Below are 27,309 nucleotides of genomic sequence, written 5' to 3' on the forward strand. Positions count from 1 at the left end.
TTCGGATTTTTGAACTACTGTTTTGAACAAGAGATTTTGGTAATTGCATAGTATTTTCATCACTCGTCTGACTCGATATTGTAATGGATGGGGTTAACATGATTCTGGAATATATCGTTTTTAAAATTCTCAGTAGAGTTGTTGAAGAAAGAAAATTGTTCATATTTATAAGAAATTTCTACATTGGGAAGTTCAATCGAAACTCGACGTATCCGTAGAAACTCACTTTGGAATTTTCCTGTCAGACTGAAAAGAAACTGAAAATCGAAGAGCTACCTGAACGAGCACCAACGGCGGTAGTGGATAAAATCGGTGAAAACGAGAAAACTGTATTCGATACTTCAGAAAACAGTATTGAAGGGACTCAAAATATGAGCAAAACATTCTATCACGATTCACTGTTGAAAGTTGTGAATTTAATACTGCACATCTACGAAAGGATTAGATGTTTCCCTTGCACATCTGTCAGTCAGCGTCGTACTTCACTGACAAATGAATTTTTTGATGGAAAATGAATGTTCAAACATTAAATATTAATAATCCCTTAAAAAAGATTTTTTAATGATAACTAAAAGGACGTAAAAAGTTAACTTTTCAATTAAAATAAATATCTCTATTCAAAATGTAAATAATTTAATTGGCTTTATAATCTACGCCATCACACATTTAAATCACTAAATCACTATTTAATTGATTGAATATTTATTAATCAATTTCATTCAAACTCAAGCAATTACTCGGAACAACAATATGTCTTCAGAAAATTTCACGCAGCAGATAATAGCTTTGAACGTGAATAATTTCTCGTGATAAAATTTCCTCTCGCTTAATTCATTAATACTTTCTAACGACGAAACAAAAAAACAGCAAATGATCGCGTCGCAGTAATTATTTCCGATAATGATAATAACTGGAGTGATCACCGTGTGTCAATAATCGGAAATGTGCTTTGTTTCGCGAGGATGTGTGCGTCCGTATACGCACGCGAGTATTTATTCTCGTATCAAAAATGCAATTAAACTACGGAATTAAAGTACGGATAGATTGATGCACGTGTCCGTGGATATCGATACACGTAATTACTCATGCGTTAAGAATACGGACTTTAATTAACTAATACAAACTACATACGTTTCTCCTTTAATGCACGTTCAAAATTATGACTTTCAATTTTTCGATGTCTCAATGTTATTAACATCACGGTTATTATTAACGCTGGAACTACAAAATAGTCGAGCTGATTAGTCTTCATTTTTCCATAAAAACTGTGAAAGACTGATTTACGTATTAGTTCCCGTATTGCTGTATTCGTTTATTTAAGAATTCCTTGGAGAAGGAATTGTATCTTTTCGATAATTACAAAACAGGAAACCAGAAACGAGTTATTTTAACATGTTGAGTAATTCCAGTGGTAACGGGTAACGATAACGTATATTTGGTACACCCAGTATATGTAGGTAGGTTGGGAAGACATGCGATATACTCGTTAATGACTGAGATATTAATTTGTAATGATACCTGCGATTGACCTTGTATATTAGCGACAGGAAAGTACATGAATTATTTCAAACATCGGGAATTACGCTATTATTCCAACGGAATATTAAATGTTCTAATGAAATGATTTTCCAGTATTGTTAATATTGATAGCTCCAATTGCCAGGAAAGAATGTACCTAATCAAGAAACTGAATCAATCTGTAAGATCATTCCATCGAAAAATCCGTTTTCACAATGAAATATAAATCTCTGAATAATCTGCAAACATACATTTAACAAAAATTAACCAGTATCTGCATAAAAATCTATTTCTTCCATAAGATCCTCCACTCGAAGAATCGAAATACTTCCATCATAAAACATGAACCGCTAGCTGAAGTATAATAAAATTTTCACTTAAAATTATTCAATATCTCCATAAAAAAAGGGAAACAATCCGACCTGTTCCACTTTCGCGCGTTATTACGGCCCGACAAGATGGCGGACGTAACGCGAAGTGTCAGGCAGAAATATTCCTCCAGCAAGAAAAGATCGATCGACAATACCGTTCAGTTCAAAGATCCCTTATCACAGTAAAATGCAAGTCACAAAATAATCTACAAACATACATTCAACAAAAATTAACGAATATCTGCATGAAAAACTATTTCTCCCAATAAGATCCCCCGATCGAAGGATCTACATACTTCCACCATAAAACATTCACCGCTGGCTGACGTATAATAACATTTTCATTTAAAATTATTCAACATCCTCATAAAAAAAAGGGAAACATTTCTCCGGCCTGTTCTAGTTGCGCGCGTTATTGCGGCCCGACAAGATGGCGGGCATAACGCGAACCGCCAGGAAGAAATATTCTTCCGGTAAGGGAAGATCGGTCGATAAGATCGTTCGGTCGAAAGATCCGCCTTCATGGTGAAACATGAATCTCCGTGTGACGCATAAATCCAGGAAGTAGGCTTGAACCCGGCCGCTCCGCGGCGGATCGCCTAGTTGATCCGGTTTTGCGTGCTTTATGGTGTGCAGGACCGTGCACCATCGGCCGAAGGGACGTACGAACATGAGGCCGCTATATTTCCAACGGATATAGAACGATCGTGAGTTCGTATCGTAAATGAAATCACGTACTTCGGCCGTTTAACACGGAAACGTATTCTACGTAAGCGATTCCGAGCGGGCGACGCAGCGCGCCTAGATATGCGCGCGCGCTACCGCCAGCCATCGCCGAAGAGTCTTTCTATGAATGTATGCATGTAAATTCAATAACGCATGCAAATGCGTACACGAACGTAACCAGAACTATGATCGCGAACTTGTACGCTGTATACTTATGCATATGTATTTTCAATTCGATTAGTTGTGTAAACGTATACCGTGCACGCATATTACACGCGCATACGCGCGCCAGTCGTTTCGGCCGTGGACAGCGGGCCGCAAAAGTTTGCACGAGGTAAACGGTGATCTAGGTTTTTGTTGGAAGAACCATTATTACATCGTGAACATCACTGTGTAGTATCGTTGTATAGTACCATTGTGTACAGATATAAACTTTTGTGGCTGACTGTAGGAACATGTTATCTTCAGTGGTATCCTCGTGGAAGATAATGCGCGTGTTCGGAATCTCATAAGCAGTCCGCGGAAGTTTATGCATATCTAATGTCTCCTGACCTACAAAGTGCGCCAGAATAATGACCTCGATCTATGAATTCGATCGATCTATCGAATATGTGGCTTTCGAAAGGTCGTACGTTACTTAGTTTGCATTATATATGCCTTCACCTCGAAAAGATGAATATGCAAACATGACTGGATCAGATAATATTTGTACATTTCGCATCTATTATTCGATTGGATATCAAATTGAATTGTAATTTCTGTGATACTTGTGGCTTTTAATAACGAACTTGATAAAGAATGATAACTTCGACTAACGGTATTTAACCTGTGAGTTCCAAACGACTTAAACAGTTATTTAAGTGAATTTATTGGTATGTACGATAAAATAAAATGAAAGTTCGTAAACTATCCAACAATTTTGAATGAATTTTCTAATAAATTGATGCACACTGTTTGCCGGTTTCGTTCATGGCGCTTCGGTAAATATACCAGAGAAATTTATCGGATTCATTTCACAACGTACTACATTTCTTTTCGTGTTTTCTAATTCTAAGTGTACGCGTGGAGCATGTAATTGACGTGAGCTGAGTATCATCGAGCTGAAAATAAAATTTCTTCGTTCCAGGCTTTATTTCCAAGCGAATCAATGTTGAAAATTCATTGGGTACGCGTGCACTTGAGCTCCACTCATGTATGGCTTTCGCGTGTCTGCCTATTGCGGTTTATTTCTACTTGTGGTAATGTTTACTTGACAGTAGTGATATATCGTTCGCAATCCATGATCATTAAACATAATCTGATACGTAAAAGGTAATAAAGTCAAATATTACAGATAATGACGTATTGTATTACCATTATTCATTATTATTCCAAAGTCAGGGTTCGGAGAAATAAATGTTTATAAATATAAACTTCATTCTGCCTTTGCGAATGTACTGTTTTATTTATTTTATCCTTTTCATGTGGGATCGTCTATTTTATAACGTTTTTACCATTCGTGCCATTTTAATCGTTTGTACCGATTATACCGTTAAATGGGGAAATAATATATTTTATAATGATAAACGAAATTATCTGAACTAAGAAGTATAAATAAAGACAGAGATTTTTTGGTTACGAATTTTGAATTGCGTAAGTGATAAGGTTAACGGAAATCATTTGTTTCGTTTTACTGTGATATCAGATTTCCCATTTGAAAATTAAATATTGAGAATGTTTGGAATTATCAGAACTAGTCCGAACCTTTCGATTGTAATCGGTGTACCATGTGTGTGATTAAACTATGTAGAATTGGAACTCTGATTTAAGCTAATAATATATCCATGGAACCACGTGAACTAATATCAATGTATTTCAAAGGACATTGTTACCAGTTTAACCTGCAATAGATTTGAATATGTATAGTTGATAAATCCATATTATCTATAAATATCAAGCTCGCAACAGAAATTGATTAAAAATCGAAAATATGAAATTTATTTTTACTAGATATCGTATATTAAATTATTATATATTATTATATATAATAAATTTCATATTTTCAATTATTGATGAACTTCAATAAATTTTCATATATTAAATTATTATTATTAAATGTATATACTATTACTATTACTATTACTATTATTAAATTACTATTATATAATTATTATATGTGGTGACTATTTACAAACCCGAAATAGTCTCCTAACGTTATGAATTATACCATCGAAACCTTCTTTATCATTAGAATCGTGAATTTATTATCATTCCTGTAAAAACCGATAACTGCTACGAACCAATCAGAATTACCAAAATGAACTTCCTTCACAACTAACTGCTACGACGGAAATAAATTTCCCTCATTAATAATAGTTACCGGGAACGGAACAAATTTTCGGTTGCTTGTAATTATTATTTGCAATTAATTTCCAAACTTCATATAAATCAACAAAACTCCTCAGCCCAGTCATCAATGTCCACTTTATACTTAATTTCTAACATCAGAGAGTAATAATTATGCAACAAAACATTGTAGAAACGTTCTTTAACCCTAGATAACTAAACCTTCGTCCAACAGAATTCTTAGATTAGATATAGTGGATTCTTATAGAGAAATTTTAGTGTTAACATCACCATACCAGTCAAAATGGCTTCGATTTCCTCGTTCCGCAATTATTGATATCCTGAAAGAATTGAACATTCGAAATAATTCCAAAAGTAAACAGTTTCACTTGAACACTGTAACGAATATCCGAAGGAAGAGAAAATAACCTGTCGTTACAATTTTTGGGGATTACATATGAATTGTATTCAATGCTCGGTGGTTCTAGTATTAACCCCTTGTTCTATGATTTGACAGAGATATTTTATTGATGAAAATTCACCATAAAAAGAGGAAAATTCTACATTTATTCTATATCTACGTTTACTCAGAAGCACTACAATGAACAATAAAAACATAATATTCAATTCGAACTTAGAGGAATCAAGTGATACTTATATTTGTTAAATTCTATTTCAAACCTTCACCACGAGTCTGACACGGCATTACAGGACAAGGGGTCGTTTAATACATAATCTAGCTTTATTCGCCGGTTTTCTATATTTCAACGAACGTTCGTCCGTAAACGGTTAAAAAATTCGCAAGACCTCCTTCTCCACACAACCTGTGCACACCCTGTCGAAAAACTATCCACAAAACTTTCAATTCACAGCCGGAAGCCCGAAGTTGTTCCGGAGGGAAGACACGACCGGCGTACATGGAATTTCGAATGACGCAGCGTAGCGGGTCGCAGGTAGCAGGAACAAAGCAAAATCAATTGTAATCAAGACCGACGTATAAATCAAATCGTCCCGTGGAAGGGCGGCTGGGCGGGGAGGTGGAAAGTAGGAACTGTACAGCAGGTCGCTTCCTCCTGAATGATTTGTTACCAGGACGCTTTAGGAACCTCGCGGCGCGCGGTGTCTTTCTCGCTTTTGTCTCCACCTCCTTTCGCAACTGTCAGCACGCTCGAAAGCCCATTACCTCCGTGAGAACCGGAGGGGTTGACTGTCGTCTAGATACGCCGCGGCGCGCCGCGGGGAAAACTTCTCCCCGTATCTTTTCAACTTTCGGCCACGAAGAAACAATATCCATTGCGTACGTGCGCGGTGATACGAAACGACACCGCCCGACCGACGGATATTGCTTGCCACCGCTTTCAACCATCGGGAAAGTTACCTCTTTATGGCACCTGTCAATAGTTATTCCCGGATTTTATTTCCATTACTCGGACGGTTTAAGGAAAACTACGGACGCCTACCGTGGAAGTGCGTGTTTCCTGTGGAGCACGCGCGCTCGATGAATCAACCGGAATATTTTATCGTTTCTGCTCGATGCTATCGTATTGCATTCTTGAGGGATCATTCTTCGGTATTCTCGTGAATCGTTTTGTTTCGTGTGTGGATCGGTCGTGGGGTACCGTGGGAAGTTAGTTGTTGATTGGTTATTGTTCGAAGCTTCGAGTAAATAACGGGGCGATAAGAAGAACTGCTTATTAATGAAAAGTTGTAGAGACTGCGCGTAATAAGTGTCTCTATCGTGCGCTTTATGAACCTTTATCTACCTGCGCCCTGAATTTTCACGTAACTACCCCCGCGCGATGTATTCTGTACATCACATGTATCACTGTGTGACTGAGTACATGTATTGTTGTATTGGGACAAGAAAATACATCGTTTTGTTGAATTATGCTGTTTATTAGGAATATAACCATGAATGAATATAATAATTGATAATAAACAAAGAGATACTAATGAAATTGATTTTACATTATTATTCTTTTCACACCAGCGCGGGTAGTTAAAGTTTAATTGCTTTCTGTCGCGGGAATTTCGAGGGTTTCATTGTAGGTAGTTTGGCGTTGTTGGTGATTGGTAATTGTTCAATCATGTGGATATCGAATCTTTTAACCCTTTGCACTCGAAAGCTTTTCGCTAGAAACATTAGACACTTTCCGATGAAACGTGGACAACACTATTTGAAACGAACTAATGAGAAAACATACATCAATTAAGAAATAAAGCAAAGTCTTCTAAGAACGATAGAATAAAGTATAGAATAAATACCCGTAAATCTAGTGTTAAATACAGTATGTTGTTCGAGGAATATATTTTCAGCTGGTTATCCCGTTTCGCGAAAGAGTTCTGCAAATAATCGCGCGAATCAAACACGCGCAATGAGAAAATTACGAAACAGGGATTGTCCGTATTTAAAATGAATATTCTTTGAAATTCATTATTACCATCTCTGTTGTACACAAATCCTTTTGCTGAAAATGATGAACCGGAAACATTATTCTACAACTGAATGACACAAAGAAAGTAAGTTTTATAAATACGTTTACTTTGTACCCTGTGAACGCGTGATGGAAATAATACTCCTATTAAAAAGATAACAAAATATTAACACACACATACACAGCTTCAACAGTTTCTTGAATCGATCAGAAAGATATTTTCGCCTGGCACAATTTCCCGTTGAAGAACAGAAGAAAAATCTGGTTTTTATTATTCCATCCCCTTTCTCTCGTCCCCTTCGTCGAAAACGACAAACAGCTTATATTTTTACTCGAGTTTCAAATAAAATTTGCCCGGTCCCGTTCCGATGTAACGATTTCCAAATATTTCTCTTCCAAGGTAACGCGACCGTAATCCGTGCGCAGCCGGACAACTTGATATAACCGTGATACAGTTCCTATCCGAAAAACTTCCGAACGATGGTAATAGAGCAGGGGTCGAACGAATTTCGTTACGTCCGTACATCAGCCCGGCAACGGGCTGGCGTTTGCCGTGGGGGCTTCCGGCGAACTTGAATTCTCGGGGCACAGGTGTTGCCTCTTTTGTAATTTCGTTCCTCGTGCGAATGAATAAATCTACCCCGTTAGCCCCCGTACGTTGTACGCGGCGAAGCCTCGTCGATATTCGCTAGGGAAGCTAGAATTGATATACTACCCTGTGTAAGTATTGTATTTTGGACACTCGACGTGACCCTATTGTAATGTCCTTGCCGCAATTAGATCGAGGGATTCTGTGCATTTATGGGAGATTTAAAAATGGAATTGCGGGGAGTATAAGAGTGAAGAAGTAGAGAATGTTTGATGTGTAGAGCTTTTTGTAATGTTCCTTAGGGTAGTCTTTTAGGATGGTGTTTTGGAATAATTTTGTTTTTTTTGGTATATTGTTGAAAGTTTAGATTTATGTGAAGATATTGTTTTGGCGTGGTTTCTTGGTCTACTTGTGTTGGACATTTTTGGATCTGTATGTAGATCTATGGTGTAGTTGTAATTCGGTGTTTTTGCACATAGTATCTTCGTTGATTTCTTGATGCCTTGGCAATTAAAAATTACTTGAATTTCTAAATGTAGCAACCAAATCTAAATTTATATAAAATTTCAGGTGTCTTCTAACTCCTTACTGCCTTGACAATTAAAAATTATTTGAATTTTTAAATCTAACAGCCTAGTATAATTTTCGAAATGATAATAACGTGAGTCTCCGATGCATAGTCCCGTCGACATAGTCCGCTTTTGTATTTTCAGTCCTACCTTTCGTTGTTCTCTTTTTCACCCTCATTCTCGTCAATTTTTATCCGCTTTTAATATCGCAGAATGCGCCATTCTTGTTTTTCTTATTTCTACTGAAATATTAATCGCGTAGGTCGTCAGGTTCGCGTTGTATTAGTCGCATTGTTGAATATTTGAAACCGCGCGAATTCATACGGACAACGACGTATGAAATATTCAGTTTCTTTTTCTGTCGTGGAACGCGGGTTCTTCGATAGTGAAGTGTACGCACGCATTGTTATTTATGAATTGATCGTCATCACGTTCGAGCCACTATTCGATGACTTTGTGGACAAGTTTTGACATTATTCTTTTATCGAGATCACTGTCCGTTTAGACCTATCTATGATCAAAGTACATATGTAGTCATCGTATCATCGTATATGTGATCAAGGTAGTCATCATATTCTATTTTTATGTATTAACGATAATTGTATTGATTATAATACTTTTATTTATCGGCAATTATTGCATTAATAACACGATGTTTACGTTTAGCATTAATTGAATTAATTATATGATTTTTGTCTGTTGTCTTTGATTGCTAGTAAAGATGTCAAGAATTATTCGAAGCATTGATATGATGCTATTATTTATATAGAACGATAAAAAGAATCAAGTAATTTAATAGATTGTCACATCAAACAGTAGTTGAATTAGAAAACTAGGAAACCAAGAAAAATTTTGTACGAAGCTCGAAGAAATGATGTACTGTTTAAAAAAGTAATTTCTTACTTAAGAAAGTATTCGTACATGAAGTATTGTAGGACACTGTAATTTTATATTAATGTTGTATTAATTATAAATTTAGGAGTGAAATATGAATCGCTATAATGTGCATATACGACGTATTTAAACCGTGTAAAATTCAAAAAATTAAGCAGACTTAATATTTAAACTCCTACATTTAAATTTAGTTTTAATTCAACATCGAGGTCATAATCATCTTTACAAATACGATCTTTCCAAAGATATAAATAAAATTCCAATAAATTTACATTAATCATTGATCTGAGATCCGAAAGTTTATTGAATTTAATTATCCCCTCACAAAAATAATTAATGCATTCAAACTAAATTTTTAATTCAATCATAAATTCCTCTATTTCATATCAATAATTATTCATTTGAGAGTACTAGAATTTTAATAATAATTCGAGGATTTTCGTTAGATTTTTTAATTCTCCGAATTACGATCACGCATTAGTCGATTTAATTATGCTGCTCTACCATTCGCAAGTACGTCTCGACTCATAAAACCAAGTCGGCTTATATACGTAAGCCGCGTTAATCCAATTTGCCAGTCACAATTTAATGGCGCTTAATATGCGCCAGACGAATGGTGTCAGTTTCACTTTCCGTTTGATTCGATCAATAGATTCCTCCAGCTAATAATCTATTTCAATTTATGCCACCAGTTATTATGCTAATAAAACTATAATATCCATTTATTACTTGCGAAGTTTTCACCTGGAAATAGGAGAATTTACGCTCTATCAAGTTCTTCGTAGCCTTATAGTTACAATTAATCGAACGTCTATAATAATCGTGAAAATATATTTTAGAACACCATCTGTCTATATCTTCTTAAACTTGATATAAAAAAGAATTGATTTTTAAATATAATTTTATTTCCCATTTAAAACTGTGCCACTCATTTTACCCATCATTTTAATGAAATGGTTGATGACGAACAAGCGTCGGTCGACGAGTGCTTTGTTTAATGCCGCACGGTTTCAAATTTGCACATCAAAGGAAATTCTCGAAGCGAATATCTTGAACGAGGCAACATACATTCTACCTCTTGGTATCGTGTCAACTACTATTCCTCTATTTCCGAACAAATCTGCCTCTCCGTCGCTATCATCTGTAACAGGTGACAAGAATCTATCTTGTGCACGATCGAGGTCTGACATTGACGGCATATACTCGCTATTTTTTTAACCCCTTGCCCTACAACAACGAGTGAGACTCGTGGTGAAGATTTTCAACATGATTCAACAAATATATGTATTAATCAATACATTCGAATTCAAAGTAAATAATATTCCTCTGCAATCAACCATTATACTTAAAAGGAAATATAGGCATAACATATGTTTAGAATTTTTCTCTTTCTCCAATAAATTATTAATGACAAAGTAGCCGTATCGATCAGAGTTGAGAAAGAAATCATAGGCCAAGGGGTTAACACTAGAAATACTTTATCAGTCAGGATGACTGATTCGGAAACAATTATAAATTCAAATTTCGAAAAGTGTTTTTTGACGTCTTCTAATACGACTAGAGTAAGAAATTACGTGAAAATAGAATAGGTAGAATTAGAATTAACCTCTGGTCTTATAATAACATGTCAGACAAGTGGCGCAGATTTCAAATAGAATTAAACTATGGACGTTTGCTCGATCCTTTCGAACTGAAATGAAATTTTATTTTTCTGCTATCAATTATTACACTTTGGGGAGATTAATATAGAATATACCTATAATTCTGTTTCCTTCCTTAATAAATTATTAATGACAAAGTACTTATATCGATCGTAGAGAAGATACGTACTTCGTCTATTTTATATTCTCCGAATATTCGATATTTTCTGAATATTCATTTTGCATTTTTTGTACATATATACAATATTTAGATCTAATATTTTATTCGTATCAAAAAGAGTAGCTTAAAACATATTTTTCAGATATTTGAAAAAGAAAACCCCTTGCCCTATGACTTTTTTTTTTCAACTGTAACCGATACAATTACCATTAATAATTTATTGAAAAAGGAACAACATTTTAGGCATATTCTACGTCTGTTCGCTCCAAGTATAATCATTGATAACAGAAGAATAACGTTTATATTCGAATTCGAAAGAGCTGGGTAATATTACAGCGTTAAATTTTGTTTCAAATCTTCACGAGTTTGACACGTTGTCGTAAGGCAAGGGGTTGAACCAGTATTTTCGTGCTACCAGAGAAATCGCAGGGCAATGGGTTAAACAAAGTGTCCGAGTATAAAATGGAAAGCGTAGCTGACGGAATCCGGAAGTTCGTCAGGATCGCGTTACCGCTAAATAAATTTCACGTCCCGACCGATCGGTATAAGAATGATCAATGTCTGCATTAAAGTAGGTCGCCGTCGCATATTTATAGAGACAGCTGCGTTTAACGTATTCACGGCGACACTTTTTTCCCCGGCAGCGGGGCAGCATTTGAATTTCTCCCCGAAACGGCGTCTCGTTTGATTTCCACTCGCGCAGAAATTTTACAGCGGAGTGGTTGTCCTGGAAGAACGACGATCAGAAACGTGAGGAGCGTCGTCGAGTGCACATCGCCGGACGTCGTCGTCGGCGCTACCGACAATGGATGTCGAGAATGTCGTGAATGTTTGCCGCCCCAGGCAACGAGACTCGGTACTTGAGGCGTCAGTCGAGCGACAATCTTGTCGTCGTCATCGTTACCGTCCTTTTCTCATCGAGATTTGCTTCGTGAAGCGATTCTTCATCGGGTTTTTCGAAAATATCTTTACACCAGTCCCGAGTCAATCGGATCTATTAACCTTTTGCGAACGACTGTCGATGTTTCGACGAGATTGGATGTTTGTATTTGAAAGAAAAGATCGTAGATGAATGATTTAATTAGTTGAACAGCGAGGAATTAGCATGTAGTTTTCTTTTTTCTATTATTTAACATTTTCGTCGCTACAGTGGACCCATGGGACTGGAGCTTTGGAAAGATTTGGAAATGATTATAATTCATAAGACAACTGATGTTGAATAAATGATGTTTGATGGCGGAAATAACTAGATAACAGTGTAGTAAGAATTGTGGTAGTAAATGATTGTTCCTTTTTATCTTTGCTGAGAAATAAATGGTAATCGATATATGCTAAGGGTTAACCCATTCATAGCGGACATTAACATTGTCGCGACGTCAGACGGTTACATTTGGAATACGAAGTCGCAAACAAATGATTTAATTACTAAAACAGCAAGGAATCGGTACGTAGTCTCCTGTTTTACACTAATTAAGCAACGAACATACATTTGAACTTCGCCTGCTGAAGATTTTCTATATTTCAAAGAATCTTCGTTCGTTTTCATGACGGACATCGACGTTTTCACATCAGACGTTCATATTTGGAAGACTAGGTCACAGACAAATAATGAAATTACTCAAGAGATATCAGAGATATCAGATCTTAGCAAGAGATCAAAACTGACAATTTAATTCTGGATTAAATGTATTGTAGTATACTAATTAAAATACTGTTACTGCCTACCTCTAAAATCAAGAATTAACCCTTTGCACTCGAGAGGCGACTCTCGTTCGCCATTTGATTCAACATCTCGAATCCAATATTGAATTTAGTATTAGGTATCGACACATGAACCTTAGAGATAAATTAGTTCCAACCATTAATTTATGTAAAATTTTCCTTTATATTACTTGCTAACAGTACCATCAATATTTCAATAAAAATAATAAATTAAAATAATAGATAAGAGAATCATAAATATTTATAACGAAAAATATTGTCGAGTGCAAAGGATTAAGTGATTCATTCAGTAATATTAGATGTTACAAGGAAGATTTGAAATTGTCGGGGAGTCAATGAGAAATTTGTCGGCGGCTTGCTAAATTTTACACGCCACCTGGTATTCACGCCCCGTGCGGCGTGTCTCATGTGGGTGTACAATGAATGGACGCCGCGCACACCCTTAATTTGGGAAACAAGTCTGCAATCTCGCAGTTCCCGGCGCAAGACATTCCCTTGTCTTTACGGCGCAGACGTGTCAACAACCATTGTGAAACAGGAAGAAGTCCTGTATACCACTGAAATGCCTCAGATTATCATATATACGACCTGATATATAAATTATTTTTTAAAACAATTATCTTCGAAATTCACAATGCACCGATGTTGCACTTGAAATTTTATATTCCGTGTTATCTGATCTCGAAGAAATAACTTCCATGATAGACCGCTGTGAAATACTGAATTCTATTTTAATATGAAACACAAAGCAGTTTGAATTTCGAATAAACTTTTCATTATAATAATTTCCGAATAAAATTTCAAATAATATTCCAAGTAATTTCCACTTGTTTAAATATCTATTACCTTCTACTATGCACTTTAATACGAGCAAACTATCCGACGCATTAAATTTTAATTATTCCAAATTGTGTGCGTCGGAATTTATTCATTCATCTCGAGGACGAAAATTATTATTGTTTTAATGAAACTTCGAATTTGAGGTAAAATAGTAAAGTATGCGGTTTTTAATAATTGTCTTTTTTCTACTCTCGTACAAGTAATATTGTCGAAAATTACAATGAATTTATGATCAATTTTAATTGGAATTTTTCATTGTAATTTCTAATTGCACGAATTGCAATACCGTAGGTCAAACTTTTCACAAATTCTCATTCAGCACTGATGACTGTCTAATGTGATTACGAGTAATTAAATTAACGATTATACAATTAAACATGATTAATTCCGTGGCATTCAACGCGTTAACCAGGAAACATAATGATCCACGAATTCGCCAATAATATTACAAAATACGTTATCATAATCGAAATGAATCTTCAGTATTAATACCGTTACATGACGAACAAAGAGCCAGGTTAATTAAGTCGAAGCCGGTCCACCCCGAAATAAACAAATACACGACTTTCCCCACTAATTAGATGAAAGACGGTCGCAACGTTATAAACAATCCCCGTGTCAAAGGAGCGACGCGACACGTAAAGCTAGAGTAACTCAGCCAGTACACGTATACTCTTTAAAACCGAGCATTGTAACAGAGGAGTATACTTGTCGGAAAGTTTCCCCGTGACTCCCTCCATAGAGAATTTTCCTTCAAACAAATTACCGTAACTTCGCCGTACAAAAGGGAAGTTCGCAAAAGTACTTTCAATATTTCCTTTCGCAAGCGGCGGAACGTTTTAATATTAGTTCTTTTTTTCTTACCTTTCCGCCGCGGTAAAGGTTGCCGAAATACAAAAAAGAAAAAAAAAGAAGAAATCCAAACAAAATAGAAAGAGAAACGTTAAACAGGAAAGCCTGTCCGTTAAAAGTTTCACTTACAAACGAGCGGCGGTCGCGGAAATCCGCGGCGGCGCGATGGGATTAATTAAAATTTTCGGAAAACGCGTTCAGCCATGAAATTTCCATGATAGCATCGAGGTGCCGATGTTTGTAGCAGGGTCGCGCGCGGCCATGGTAACCGGCATCGGCGGACATTACCGCGGAAAAAAAGGTTTACCCATGTTATAGCACAATTATGAGCATACACGGAGTCGTGCTCCTTGCGCCGTGCATACAAATCGCGCGGAACAAAAGGGTACGCGATGCCGCCGTGCGGACGTTAATCAGCTAATGCTAATGCGACGAATCCTTTTTTCCCCGACGAGATCAAGAGTTAGATGAACAACGGGTTGATGTTTCGGCGCGCCGAGCGTCACGCGACCAAAGGGACATTCGTTAGTGTGATTGGATAGGCTGCCGCGGTAGATGTTACTGAGAACAGGGGATGTTCCTGTAAGTTTGATTCGTTAAGCCCTTCGAATGAGGTATTACAGCATTGCGAAGTATTAAAAGAAGTTTTCGTGAGAAAAGAAATTATGTGTAAAAATGTTGTTTGATTCGTTAAGCTTTTTGAATTAAGTAGTAAGCTTTTTTGTCAGAAAATAAATGATGTGTAGAAATTTGGTTTGATTCGTTGATCCTTTCGGATGAAGCATTAAAGTATTGCGAAGTATTGAAAAGCTTTTCCATAAGAAGCTGAAATAATATTACTATAGACGGATCCTTTATTATTCACCTAATAAAGTTACCTGCCCGTTGTTTGGGATTTGAAGCATCAAAGATGTTGACGAAACTGTGGTATTCGGTTTTACAATTTGAACATTTGGGAAAGGTTTAGTGTGAAATATGTAGGAAGAACATTAATTGTATTGAAAATACATTAAAACGGAAATGTCTTTTATTTTCGTCCGAAGAAATTTACAGTAACTAAATTTTGATCAATTCACCTAGTAATTTATCGAGTGAGCGAAATTTTCTTATAATTCACGTAACAGTTGTAACGAACCATACTTGTTTATTTCGTTTCAATAATTTTGTTCGACCCTAAGGTGCTCTAGATGCTGACGCAGCCATCAACGTGTTAATTATTTCGTTCCTCAACATTCTCCGTGAAGTATATATTTAATAATATTTTACGTTTTCAATTATAAGCTGCTTTCTGCTTCGTCCGAGCACCACTAGAAAAGCGTGGGAAACACAGCAACTCTGCGAGTTACGCATACAAAACAGTGGCTCTAATTTGTTTCATTCAGCAGGTACAAGTACTTATAGGAATATTACTAAGAACTTACCTTCCATTTGTATTTACACTAGAAGTCCTCCTTAAATAAAGTTTGTATTTACACTATTCTCACTAGTCACGTAACTAGGGGAATTTTCGCGAAACCACAATTATCTACGGAAGATTATACGGATCACAGCAGAAAAACCATAGATATATTAACGTGTAATAATAAAAATAATAAAAAGAACACAATGCGACGGAAACAAGCAAAATGAAAGTATCGCTAAACGAGAGTGAAAGTATGGACGAAAAAGCTCGAGTACTTGTGCATTTCCAAAGCACAACGACTGCGTTTGAAACTATAATATTTCGTGCCCGAAGAAAATATGCAAATGCAGTGAAACTTCTTCGTTCCAGGGAATCTTATTAATTCAGAATACGCTATTTCAAACTAGTGTGCCACGCCCGAATTTCTGTTGATCGTGGAATCAGTCGGGATCAGTTAGTTAGGTCATTGACACTTTATGTTCAACGAGCACTCATTAGAGATTTCATTCAGCATTTCCACTTTTGATTCTTAAGAATTGAGAATTCAAAGTTTTACAAACTTGACACACAGATGAAGCATCGAAGAATATTCCACGAATCTATACTTTCTTTTCCAATTGTTTATTGAATAATTATAGTTTATTGAGTAAAAATATTCTCCATTTGAAGAATATGCTAATTGAATTATTTGAGAAAAGTATTTCAGAAAATCCTTTTTACTGGGAAAGATTTATTCCTCTAAGTTGTTTAAATATTACATTTCTTAGAGGTCTCTTATGTCACTGAAAATAATGTAGATATGTTAAATTCTAGACTTAAAATTAGATGACTCATATATTCTTACATGTATATGAGCAATTCATAAAGCAAAATAGTTGACTTCAAGTTTTTACTGAGTTCTAGTAAAGATTCGTGTAATTGTTTCCTTGTTGTTCAACTTATTGTCGTTTAGTTTCTGATGATTTTTAAAATCTCTTTTCCTCGCAATGTTTTTAAAATTTCTTCACAGTTTCTATGGGACGTGTATAATGTTTCTAAACTTTCACAATTTTCTCTTTAATCGCTCTCTTTAGCTTCCGTGCGCCTTAATTACTCCCTTCGTTTGTCCTTGAACAGTTAAACTTCTGCAGGAAAAACAAATTTGGAACTCGACCAAGATCCCGAGCAGTAAAAAATCCAGCATATGTGTGCGAGAACATTGCGAGCCGCGCAGTGGAGGAGAATAAATTCTGATGTTACGTGGACTAAAGTCGAATTCCGTAGTGAACGTGTAATAGTTACAGCGGCATTCGATTCTACTTGAATGTCGCAGTGTAAAGATGAACATTTTGATGTTCTCAGATTCTATTAGGAAATTCATTGTACTGGCGATATTCTCCGGTAATTGTCACGTTTGATAACTGTGAGGGCGAAGGCACTTACTCTTTGCTTTGAAAGTGTTAAAATATAATATTCAATTGTTTGTATTGTTTAGAAATTATTTTGACTGCCAGCTAAGTTATTTAGAAGTAATTATTAGGAGTAATTATTTAGAAGTAATTGTTACGAGCAATTATTTAGAATTATTACAAACAATTCTGTAAATATAATTGTTACGAACAATTATTTAGAAGTAATTATTGCGACAAATTATTTAGAAGTAATCATTATGAACAATTTTGTAGATGTAATTATTACGAGCAATTACATAGATGTAATTATAACGAATTATGTACAAGTAATTATTACGAACAATTGTGTAGAAGTAATTTTGTTCAAATATAGGCACTTAAGAAATAATCTTTGGTTCTTAAAAATGAGTACTTTAAATTGTTAGGTTAAGTCAAATATGAACGACGTAATAAAAATCGATCATCTGTTAATTAGAATAAGATAAGATTATGAAGTATTCGAATACTTCAGCTACTTTGAACTTAAAAACTTCTACTTTGATTAATTGTGTTAACAGTTATCTCTTGTTCGAGAGTTTTCCGAAATGAAAAAAAAAGACGAAAATGTGGCAATTAAACGGGAAAGTTGCGTTTCTCTTAAGTAAACGACCCCTTTCATCTTTTTGTCTAAAGATTGAAAAGTTGGGTTAGAAAAGGACCAAGTTAACAGGTGCAAAATCTTATCAGGCACTTGCATGCAAAGTTTCAAATCGATTAATCGATCGTGCCTCGAGTTATTACGCTCGCCAGAAAGAAGAAAGTAGTTTTAAGAAGAATCGTCTGATTCATATCGTTTAAAGTGAGGCAACTTCCTAAATTTCTCGAATATCCTCACTCAACTCGATCCACAATATTTTCGAAGCATCAACCTACAAAAACACACGAGGAAACGTAAATGTTTGTAAACTTTCAAATTGTTATTGTCCCTTAGACCTTTGCTTGTGCAGCAGAACCATCAATAACGTTTCGTACAGAATGTCATAACTTCAACAATTCTTTCCATTTCTAAGTTGTATTTGCTTTACAATACTTCTGCGCCATCAAACTATAGAAATTTCTACAAGAAACTTGAAGTCTTTCAATATTTAAGAATCTAAGAATTTAACAGCAGCGTAAACATTCAAGAAACTACATAGAAATATTATTTTCATTTTATAAATATTTAACTCTTACAATAAACACTCACATGCTATAAATATACTTACTTCTCCTGCTAGAAAACGTTAGTCACAAGATAACAATAGCAAACCTAATCTTCTCATGCATATACAGGGTGTAACTAAATTGTTGCGCGCAAATGATTCAAAACTCAATAGTTTCAGAATCAACAGCACCGAGTTATTTCGGAAAGCATCAGTGAACAAATGTGTCAAACAAAAGTTACACGGTATGAAACACTACATGTCAAGGCGAGAGGTATTTGACCATGACTTTGACACATTCTGCAGACACCTAACAATTTTTAAATAGAACCCTGTATTTTCTATTCTACATTTTTGAAGTCAACATTCAGACGTTTCCAAACCAAACACATGAAATTTTTCAGGTCGTTATCAAGATATCAGTATTCAAAGTCTTTTTACTCAATTTAGTCAGTAGCACACGTGCTATTGTTTGTGCGTAACAATTTTGTTACACCCTATATGTATAAATAATCATGTAAGTGAAAGCAAGGTTGCAGTGATGCGACAGTAAAGAAGAGTAAGGGAAGGAATCATTGTAGAAAGAAAGTCAGTGGAGAAAGGAAGATCTACTACCTAAGTTGCAAACCATCAACCGAGCAAACGAACTAACCTCCTCGGTAGGGCCTGGCAGAAAATGTTCGCGGGCCTCCTGCAACAAAAACATATACAAATCATAAAAAACCATAATCGAGTGAAATGTATGTACTATAAATAACGATTTTCAAGTAAAGTTCACGTGAATTGAATTATTAATTGTGGTCCATAAATAACGTGAATATCTACATAGACATAGGTATATCATGAAACCGTAACTTTTGTCCTAGATAGTACCATCAAATCCTTAAATTCTATAAAGTCAATATTTTCACCGCAGTATAATGACTTCAGATGACGATTTTGAATTCTTAAGAAACACGCGACATAGAATAAGTAGAATTCTCATTTCATCGGATTATATATTACTGTTAATTTGCCATCGGTGACCCCTAACCAAATTGATTCACTATAGTTCACTCAATTAAACGATGATTATTTGAAAACATTTCTATATTATGAATAATGCTACTTAATACGGTAACATTCAGCTAGAACGCACACTAACAATAATGGAAATCAATCAGATGATTAAATATTATATGTCCTTCGTTTTATGAATTTTTCTCCACGAAATCATACAGCATTCAACGTGTTAACACTCTGTACTCAAGAAGCGACTCCCAATCGCTAAGTGATTTGATACAGCGAATTGTAAACTAATATTTATCATTAATCATTATTACTGGGAAATATTGAAAGAAAATAGCTTGACTTCCTAATTTACGCATGATTCATTGATAAATTAATTTTAAGAAATCTTGTCTACATCTAACTAGAAATAACTATTGAACATTTCAAGTGAAAAATTTTGAGTGAAAATGATTATAGAATTTGTTTGTGTTAACATTTCTTCAGTTCTGACTAGAGAGAGCAGCATTCTTGCCAAGCATGTTACAAGCCAAGAGGTTAAACCGCCCATAAGTGGCTTCGCAATCAGTTGCGATCGAATTTTTCGAAGTAGAATACGTTTACGCTCGCGCTTGAACTTATTTATGTTACGATCCAATAAGTTCCATACGTTCCGAACTGGTATCGGGCAAATCCGCGAGAACGATGATTCGTTTCGCGAGTTGGCAAGCAAGACCTGAAACTGGCCCGATCCGTTTTCAGTGTTCGAACGAAATGGAACGTTAAGGTCTTGTGTTTCTTCGACTACATTCATCCCGATCACCGGTATCGGGCGAAACTGCGGAGAATAACCGGGAAACTGGTGCGGGTAATATTTCATAAGCGTGAAAGTCGCCGAGAATTGAACGGTCGTTGCATTGTTTGCCACCCCCGCGACCTATCACGCGGTACACCATTCTCGAGAATGTTCCGTTTCAAAGGAACATGCTCGTGCCTGGTAATTAGCGGGTTAGACGAGTTCAGTTGTATTCAACCTTTCCTTTTTATTTCAGCGCCCTTAAGAATAAGGTACCGGGAACAATTGCTACGCTCGGTTTACACTGGCTAATTATTGTCGTTGTCGGTAATCACTTCGATCGAGCATTAACACGTTGATCGTTATGAGAATTTAGAGCGGTTTGTATAATATTACTTGTCGTATTATAGTAAGGAAAATGGTATTAGAATTAATTAATGGTTTGGTAATCATAGTTCTTAACCCCTTTCTGTAGAATGAGTGAGACTCGCGATGAAGATTTTTAGACTAATTTAAGACCAATGTTGTTCGTTACCCACGGATCAAAGCAAACTCTTTTGCTAGTATCAATGTATTATCTTCAAATGAAATGTCCACTTGAATACAAATTTTTTGACAGATATCGTAGTTCGTAACCCTTTGCACTCCAGAAGTGTTTCACTGGAAATATATATTTTCTAATGAGATACAGTCGATATTCTCTGAAACTAACAAGAAATGGCTCGTAAATCGAGGAACAAAACTCTTTTATTTCAATATTTCACGTATTGAGGCATTATACAAAGTTTAATAGTAAAGGCGCCTCCAGAGTGCAAGAGGTAATATTAAAACTTCGTTAACCTCTTGCACTCGAGAATATTTATCTCGACAAACCTTCATTATTTTCTGATCAAAATGAATGATATGTTTTACAACATATCGAAATATCTTGCATAAATTAAGAAGTGACAGGACTATTTTATTCCGATGTTTCACGTGTTGATACATTATATAAAATTTAATATTGAATTGTAAATTTGATCATTTCGTTCGGCCAAATCCAATGGCGAGTAAAAGACGCCTCTCGAGTGCAAAGGTTTCGATTTTATAGAAAGATATGCTGCACTGTGTTTTGCATAAATATTCACCGTTTCTTGCAACGTGAAACTGCTAGCGATCTTGGAAAAATTCACTGGCTTCCTCCCGTTTCCGTTTCACTGTTCTTTTTTATTTGATTCTATTAGGAAATATCGAATACGAGGAATCTCTCGAACGCGAACGGGGCGAAATAAATTTTCGACGCTGGAACACATTGGATAATTTTGTCAGTCGCCGCGTGATAATCGGACGAAGGGGATTCACTGTAACGAAACAGTGGCGAGCGCGGACGTGGGACACTGCGATCGCATTAGAATACAAGATCAATAAATTTTCCCTCCGCACGCATATTACATGTGAACGCTTTATTAAATCTAGGATCTGGGCAATTTTAAATGCTCCTGAAAATGAGCGAGTATGAAATATGTTGAAGTGTTGAAGCTGGAATTCTATCGTTCTACATGTATAAATATTTTGCTTGTAATTTTATTCATAATGGTATATTTATTATGATGTGTTAATGATTAATAGAAGGAGGATCATTCGGAATTGGATACTCTATATTCGCCTAACGAATAATAATATAAAAGCAACTTGTATACTAAATCCCTGTTAAAATTGCAAGATTGTGGCAATTTTTCTTAGAATTAATTGGTATTTTGCTACTTTTATTTATTTCGGTTGGAATGCTTGCGATTAACACGTTAAGCGGCACGAGAATCTTGAATATTTTATACATGATCTGCTCTTTTCTAACAAAAAGTAAATATACACAATTATTAAATATTTGCCATCAGAATTCATACATTACGCTATTGCTAACTTATTTGTGTTACTAAATATTTTCAGTCGGCAGCAGTCATCTAGCATATTGTAATATCTGTCAAGCAATTCAGAAGCGTCGGTCATCGGTGACCGACGCGGCATTTAACGTGTTAATGTAACATAAACAGACATCTAAGTGTTAGTTTATTCTGACATATATATCTGTATACTATTTTCTTTTTTTCGTGCAGCTGATATTCGTTAACTTTCGTTTGTTGTCCATGCGTTTCTCTTTTTCTCCCGTAAGTGTTTGCAACATTCTGCGCCCGGTACCTCATGGAGTGCATAAAAATTGTTGTGGTACGTTTTACAACACTATTTTGCCGTAACTGCGACGGAAGACAAACGATGTCGTAAAATACAGCTTTTATACATTTTTTGCCAAATTGTCCAGCGAGATGTTCGAAAGAGATTAGATCTTGCAAAAGGTTCGACCTGTAAATAAAATGTAATCTCTCCAGTTGATTTTCATTTGAACGATGGTATCATTCGACGTGTTTCATTTATTTGGTTTCAATTGATTACTTGATGAAGTTTCTTTTTGGGAATATTTTATTGCGTCCGATGTAATTCTGTGGAATTGACGAACATTTTTATAGAAAATCAGAAACAAACGGGTACACGGTCGAATCAATGGATTAATGTTAAAAACAAAAGAGAATAACGAATTCAATGATTTCTGCTTGTATTGTTGCACCGTCACATACAGGAACCGTTTAAATAAAATTTTTGTTGCAGCTTCCTCGTTATTTTACGAATAGCGAGTTAATGAATATTTGTGTCGTTCGGTGAAATAAGATAATTTTTTGCGCGTAATTGAATAAAAGTAATTTATATCGCGTAGAGATACGCTTGTTTATTTTACGCGTACATTTTCGTGGAAATTCAATCGAATCGAGTTTTATATGAGAGTTTATAACAACTTTTAGACAATCCTAGTTATTTCTATGAACAATTTCCATTTTATAAATATCATTTATAATCCACTTTTCGTTGTTTGAAGTTTTAATTTATTGCTTTCAGAGCTTTTACAGAATACTAGCTATTTCTATGAACAGTTTCCATTTTATAAATATCATTTACAATCCATTTTTGTTCTTTAGAGTTTTAATTTATTACTTTTAGAGCTTTTACGCAATACTAGCTATTTCTATGAACAGTTTCCATTTTATAAATATTATTTATAATTTATTCTTTACTCTCTTAACAACATTACATAATCGAGTTTACGGAGCACAGTGTGATAGTCAGAGAATCAGTAGAATAAGAAGAAATAAGATGGACAGTCGCAAGACTGAAACTCAAAGTATAAAACACGTCGAACGTAAAGACGCAATAAAGAAAACATCAATGTAAATAATATCATTAATAAGAAAACTCATTTACACTGTTCTCTACAATCTATTTTCCCAACTACATTTCAAATCAGTTGCAACAAAGGTGCAACAGAAATTCATAATGCAAAGAGTTAAAGTAATACAGAACCAAGGAAAAGTAAAGGTAAAACGAATGCTCGGAGTGCAAAGGTTTAAACACTGAGTGTCGCGGTCGAAGCCGAACGAACATTCGTTCGTCCGATGTAAACGCGCCGTTACACAAAACGAAAACAATCGCCAGCGTGTCGCGCGGCCCCGCAACTCCTGGAACTGCGAAATGTCCGTTCGGATTCAGGCGTTGCGTCGGCTGGCGGCCGCGATAAGGGCGCGCGATAAGGGAACGTTGAACGGTGAATAGCACCTTTTACCGTTTCTGTATTACTCCGGCATTCATTACGGCCGCGGCAGCCGGCGTGCATGGAAGATTAAGTTTCTCCATCCGACCCGCTTTGTTCGAATCCAGAATCAGAAATCGGGGTTAGTTCATACGGCCGTGGAAAGTTGATATTGCCGGGTAGTAGTGGTAGTAGTAGTACTAGTATCAGCCTGGCAACTTACGCGATCGGAATCGATAGATAATACCCGGCCGCCGGTGGTTACGGGGGCGTGAGAGAGATACACGAAAATATCACGCGGAAAAGGGGGAATCAGATACGCTCGGTGCTTCCGCGAACGACTCCTCCGCCCCGAGTTCTTCGGTTTCGCGTTCGCCTTATTGTTTCCCTTGATTTCATCGCCTTCGAGCCGGTCGCTAGCGCTGCCCGGGAAAGTGGCCTCGTTCATATTCATGGCCGGGTGCATGCACACAGAAGAACACCGTCGTAATCTTCGAAGAATCTTGCTTCACCGCGGGTAATCACTTAACGCCGAGGAACGAATTAATTCGTGATTTCGACCGTTTGCTTCGGGGTTCAGGCTGGTTTATGAAGGAATGGGGGTAACGAATCGTTTGTTTATAGGGGATTTCGAGTTTCATTTGGGTTGCTGCAATATTTTCTTGGTTTTAGTGGTGTATGGAATCTCGTGGAGGTAGCGTAAGGTTTCTTATATGTGTTTATTTTCAGCAGTTTTAACTTGAGCATCTAATTTATTTTCGTTGTTATTGAAAGTAAAAAGATACGAGTACATAGGATGTCTTTCATAGGGTTCTTTTTATCATTTAACGCCGCGGAACGAATTAATTCGTGATTTGGACCGTTTGCTTTGGGGTGAACCGGGTGACGCTGGTTTATGGGAGAATGGGAGTAACGAATTATTTGTTTATGGGTAATTTCGAGTTTTTCTTTAGGTGGTTGTAATATTTTCTATTAGGACTTCTTTATCATAGCATTTCTTTATCACCACTTATATAATATTTTCAATTATTTTTTGTAGTATATTGAATCTTTCGCGAAAGTAACTTAACCCTTCTTCTTATATGTGTTTACTTTCATCAATTTTGAGTATCTAAATTATTTCCGCAATTATTGAAAGTAAGAAATAACGATTATATAGTATGTCTTTCATAGTCTTTCAGTGCTCGCTGCATTGACGTGTTCCCTAAACCCAGTGTAAATGTAAACTATTTACTCGTAGTAAACTTATAACTGAAATCATAAAAAATTCGTTTGTTGCAATCCTAAATAAATGTCGTTTGAACAATGAAACTGTCAGCTCGCAAATGTTTAACTCTGAAAACTGAAGATTAATAAGTCGTCGATAAAACGGCGTGCGAAAGGGTATCACGTTCGAGACCAACGTTTCGAATTGAAATGATTTTCGTAACGAGTCCGCAGAATTGAAAATACCGAGATAAAGAAAACACGTTTCGAACAATTCATATTATAGTATATATCGGTGGTGGTTTACTATTAGATGATATTTGAAAATGTGGATCTTTAGTAAAAAGAGAATTAGGAAAACAATAATATATTTAATAAGATAAAGGAAATAATACGGACAACACGTAAAATACAACACACGACTCTCGCACCAAAAATGTTCTACTCCACTGTCGCTCACCAAAATGTCCTACTCCACTGTCGCTCACCAAAATGTGTCTCTGCACGCATTTCCACTCGCTTTTATCACACACCCCCATTCGCTCTGTCTTTCTCACCCTTGCACCCTTCTCACTCGCATCTTCCGTCCATGGTCAAAATTCACGCAGTCACGTACACACTTTTCTCACGGTTCAGTCGCTCAGTTCCAGATACTCTTCCTCGCATTCTTTCAGCCACTCGAAATTGTCTAAACGCAGTCACACTATTTCCCAAACATCCCGGCGCCGGTCCGTCGCAATATGACCTGGTCGCCCTTACGCACGCACAACAAACCATTCATCCTACAATAAATATTCTCGATACTACACTCGGCCATTCCTGACCGAACATCTGTCCTCAGATGTTTCATTGTCACTTTCTAGGTTCTCTCGGTGTCACTACACAAGTGGTCAGTATCTGCTATAATTCGTCGAGGTTTTCGGAACAGAATTGACTGTTTCTTCCAGTGTTCTATCGCTAATAAGGACCCTAAGTAATTGCTGTGAAACGTCACTAACAGCACTTCACCGTTGCACATGGAAAATACACATCCCTTCTCTATACAATTCAAAAAGCCTTTTTGCTTCCATTGTTTACACTTCGCCAAAATACAATCAACGCAGTTTTGTAGCACTTTGTCCACCTTTTCCCGCAAGTTTCGGAACCGATAATCCCTTTTTAATCTGGTCTCGGTTTTTTCCGACGCAAAATGCCTGTTCTTATGGGCCCGCTTAATTACCTGAGTCGGCATCGACTTAGATACCGCAAGGCTTATGTTTCCCTCAGACTCTGACTGTTCAAATATTTTTTTAATACCACGATCCTTTCGCTTCGCTTTCCCTAGCCTACCGTTTCTATTATTTTCGTTTTTACCCACTAATATACACGATGACAGAGAATTACAATTCAAAGCGTTCACATAATCATTGGGTTTAACGTCTTCAACTTCTTTCTCAACTAAAGGGGTGATGGTTACCTTTAAGCTATCTACCTTCGAAATTGCTTTAACATCGCTAACAATTTTCTCGTTTTTAATCTGTATTAACCCACTAGTTTCTAAGCTCTCTTCAGTTTTGACAGGCGTGCTCGGTATCAAGAAAGAAACTTCACTTGATAAATCTGTGCAATTCCCCCTAGTAACCGCGGCATCACAAAAATCGAACGAGATAGTCCCTAATTCCTTACTACTATTGTCCTCGGCTGTTTGACCGGCGTTGTTTGATAAATTCTTCGAAGGTTCCGTAATCGCGACATTAGAATCATTCACAGGAGATAAAAATTCGGCCAACGCACTCTTCGCGTTGTTAACTTCATGATTATCAATAATATGTTGTATTGACTCTTCGTGCTCAAGTATTTGAGCCTGCGATAAATCCATCTCACTCGCGTCATCTACGTTAATATTGAAAATTTCCGGCGCATCTAATTTCTTAATCAAAATTTCTCCTCCCTTCATGGTAAGTTCTACGGAGTCTAGAAAATCTGTCCCTATTATTAAATCATGTGGCGTCAACGCATCGGACACAACGTGCATATTCATCGGATATGTTGTATTATCTATTACAATATTAATAGAAAATTCCCCCATAGT

General features: G+C 36.2%; 1 protein-coding gene across 7 annotated transcripts in view; it reads right to left on the reverse strand.

The window, feature by feature from the left end:
* The window catches only part of LOC116431823 (nephrin), a 398,983-nt gene that overhangs the window by 212,676 nt on the left and 158,998 nt on the right, over window positions 1-27,309 (reverse strand). For all 7 annotated transcript variants that reach the window (XM_031987733.2, XM_031987731.2, XM_031987735.2 and 4 more), the window contains exon 3: window positions 19,289-19,327. In XM_031987733.2, coding sequence (XP_031843593.1) covers window positions 19,289-19,327 — 39 coding nt within the window. The remainder of the gene's footprint in view (window positions 1-19,288; window positions 19,328-27,309) is intronic.

The sequence above is a fragment of the Nomia melanderi genome, chromosome 3 (genome assembly GCF_051020985.1).
Source record: "Nomia melanderi isolate GNS246 chromosome 3, iyNomMela1, whole genome shotgun sequence".
Taxonomy (NCBI): domain Eukaryota; kingdom Metazoa; phylum Arthropoda; class Insecta; order Hymenoptera; family Halictidae; genus Nomia; species Nomia melanderi.